Genomic DNA, 3032 nt, shown 5'->3' with positions numbered 1-3032 from the left:
CGGCCGGGATTAATGACTCGAGTCCAGCGCCAAGAGCAGCTCCATCCTCCCTGGGGAAGGGTGAGAGCTGCTGCCTGACACCCGCTCCTCCTCCTCCTCCTTCAGCCGAAAGGCAGCACGCTGAGCCCCGCGCCTGGCTCACAGATACCACAGGGAGCCGGGTGAGGAAGGGCATGCCCTGGGACTTACTCTGTGCCAGAAGTTTGGCCACGCTGCCCTGGTTGGTCTCCTGGCTCTCCTGGGTCTTGCTGGCCAGCTGCTTGTTTGCCGATTCCAAACGCTCTAGTCCAAAGGAAATTAAACCAAGTTAAGATTTAAATAGAAGATTTTGGCCAGAGGAAGCTGGAGAATCCTGGAAAGACCCAGGGGAAAAATCCAGGGGACAGAGAGCATCCACCTTTCAGGTCCCGGTTGAAGTCCTGGAGCCGTCGCATCTCCCCATCTCTCTTGTTCCTCATGGCTTTCTCCAAGGCTTCCCGCTTAGAAGATGCCTTGACGAGGTTTTCGTAATCCTCCGAGATGCGTTGGATCTCGCTCTCCAGCTGGGGTGGAGGAAGGGACAGGCAGGGGTTAGATATTCATGGAATGAGGAAAGGAAAAGGAGATGTTGGCCAAAGCTCATCCACAGCACTCAGCCCAACCCAAGCTGCCAGTGGAGCTCAGTGCACCCATGGGACCCTCTGGGCTGACCCCCAGCACACATTTTGGGGGGAAAACTAATTTTTTCTGCCCTTCTTCTTGCAGAAGAGTCCCTTAGCAGGTTTTTGGCTCTGCTGAAGCCCAGCCGGAGGGGAACAGCCACCACTTGTGTGCGGCTGCACAAAGGGCTTTCTGTGGCAGCAGGGGATCCGGAGGACAGGCAGAGGGAGGGGGTCTCTGGAGAATGGGCTCCTTCTCCCCCATCCCGGCTGCCATGCCACCAAAATGCAGCTGCTCGGAGTGGAACAAGCTGCCAGAGGAAGGGGGAGAACGGATTAAAACACTGAAGGGGGTGAATTTTCAGAGCAGCTGGTTGAGCATCCCCCCAGACAGGGGCACACGATGCCACGGCCGCCGCCACCGTTCACTCACCTTCTGGATGCGGCTCGCCTTCTCACCCCAGCTCTCCAGCTCCCGCCGCAGCTTCTCGCTCTCCCGCTGGAGCCTCTCATTCTCCCGCAGGACTGCGTCCGCCCGGGCCAGGCGGCTGCCGGCTGACACTGCCTGGGCGCTCACCAGGGCCTCCACACCAGTGGGACCCAGCGTGCCCGGGCACAGGGCACCCGTTGGCGGTAGGAAAGCGGTGGGGAGGTGGGTGTGCAGCATCCTGCAGGGAGGAAGGAGAGGGATGCTCCAGGGGCTTGGCAGGGCAGCAGAGCTGACTGCATCTCCAGCATCTACCAGCCACCCCAAACCCCCAGGACAAGGAGGTACCAAGTACCTTCGGATGGTCCCAAAGGAGAAGAGAAGCTCTGGGAAGGGCCTACCCTGCTTTTCAGAGCTGGGAAGTATTTGCTTTCTAAAAAATGCTTGTCCAACTGCCCTCAAACACAAGATAAACCCCATCTCGCAGGGATGTCTTGACCTGACAACTCCAGGACATGGCTGGGGGGTCAGGATGGGCTCCAAGCCCCCCAGACCCACTGTATTGCTGGAGATGCTGCAGATGGATGACTGCTCAGCAAAGGACACGCCTCAGAAGACATCAGAGCTGCCCCTTCTCCTCATTTCTGTGGCAAAGCAAGGGCTCCTGGCATAGCTCCTCACCACCAAACTATTAATATATTCTCACTGTATTTGGAGGAGCAGGGTCAGCCCAGCTTCCCCTCACCCAACCACTCTGAGTTCCTCGACAACCCACAGGCCACCTCGAATACCCCAAGCTGGGCGGCTGTGTATGGCCCAACCCTGCTTCACCACGGGCTGCCCGCCAAGGGCCCACATTCCTGCGGGATGATATAGGAGCGAGGAAGAACAAATACATCTTCCTCGCGGCTCCCCTTCCCCTCTTTGTTCCCGCTAAGGAGAAGGTTTTCCTGCCGGAGATGCTATCGTGTTCCGCCTGGATAGGTCAACAGGGCTGGGAGCAAGCATGCGTCCTCCCATTGAGCCTTCAATTCCCTTCTTCCCATCCTTTTCCACACTGGAAGAACTTGCTTCCAGCCCTCCCCAAATGCCAGGCAAGGCCTGGCCCTCCAGCCTCCCCAGACCTCTCCATGGCCCTCAAAGATACGCTGGGGCCTTGCCAAAGGCCTCAAGCTGCCAAAGGGAAGAGCAGAGCTGCCCAGCACTGCTCATCGTCCTCACAAGCCACCCAGCACCAGCTCAGTCTCAGCTCGGCACCAGTCCCACCACACCAGCACCATGCCAGAGCTACGTGAACATACCCACCTCAGGACCACAGGGTGGGTTTCTACGGATCAGGGAGCACATTTTCCTTCCACCCTGCCCCATGCCTGCTCCACATTTAGCCATTTCCTGAGCTGGTTCCAGCTCCTAAATTAACCCCAAATTCCTTGCAGTGCATGTGGAGGGGGCAGGGTCTGCAGAGACAGGAAGATTTTCATCACCACTTGGAAAAAACCGACTGGGCTGGGGGAATCTGGGGAGAGCAGAGGACTGAAGGGGTGCCCACGGATCCCCATGGGCTGGGTCTGATCCAGCACCACAAGGGCAAGGAGTTGGCAATGGCTGTCCCAGGCCCTCCACTGCTCTCTGCGTCCTGCATTCATCCCAGCTGCTCCTGGGGCACAGTGGCAGGGATGCATCTGGTGGGAACCCCAAAAGCAGGGACCAAGGACCCATAAGTTACCTGATTTCAGGATGCTGAAATCCAGAACCTTCCCGGGAGCAGGGTCGGGGTTCAGCCACGTAAGCATCTTGGGAAGGGACGATGTAGGGATACTCTGGAGGTGGTCCCCGTGGCTCCAGCCCCTCGGGGTGCTGCCCTCGGAGGGCAGCGAGCTGGTGGTGGCGGGAGAGCTGGGGGTAGCTGTGGGAGGCGCTGATGGGGCTCTGCGCCTTGGCCCCATTCCTCTCCAGAGACATCCGCA

At 58.8% G+C, this 3032-nt stretch overlaps 1 protein-coding gene across 1 annotated transcript in view; it reads right to left on the bottom strand.

Moving 5' to 3' along the window:
• LOC104281162 (angiomotin-like protein 2) overlaps positions 1–3027 on the bottom strand; it is a gene marked incomplete at its 3' end in the record, with an annotated part of 3632 nt that extends 605 nt beyond the window's left edge. The window contains exons 1-4 of the mRNA XM_009879065.1: positions 2792–3027; positions 1072–1306; positions 398–542; positions 190–282 (exon numbers count right to left, since the gene is read on the bottom strand). Coding sequence (XP_009877367.1) covers positions 190–282; positions 398–542; positions 1072–1306; positions 2792–3027 — 709 coding nt within the window. The remainder of the gene's footprint in view (positions 1–189; positions 283–397; positions 543–1071; positions 1307–2791) is intronic.
• Positions 3028–3032: the final 5 nt, after the last annotated feature.

This window comes from Apaloderma vittatum, unplaced genomic scaffold, assembly GCF_000703405.1.
Source record: "Apaloderma vittatum isolate BGI_N311 unplaced genomic scaffold, ASM70340v1 scaffold27131, whole genome shotgun sequence".
In the NCBI taxonomy this organism is placed as follows: Eukaryota; Metazoa; Chordata; class Aves; order Trogoniformes; family Trogonidae; genus Apaloderma; species Apaloderma vittatum.
The sequence above is the reverse complement of the archived record's forward strand: the minus strand, read 5'-3'. Positions and strand labels throughout refer to the sequence as shown.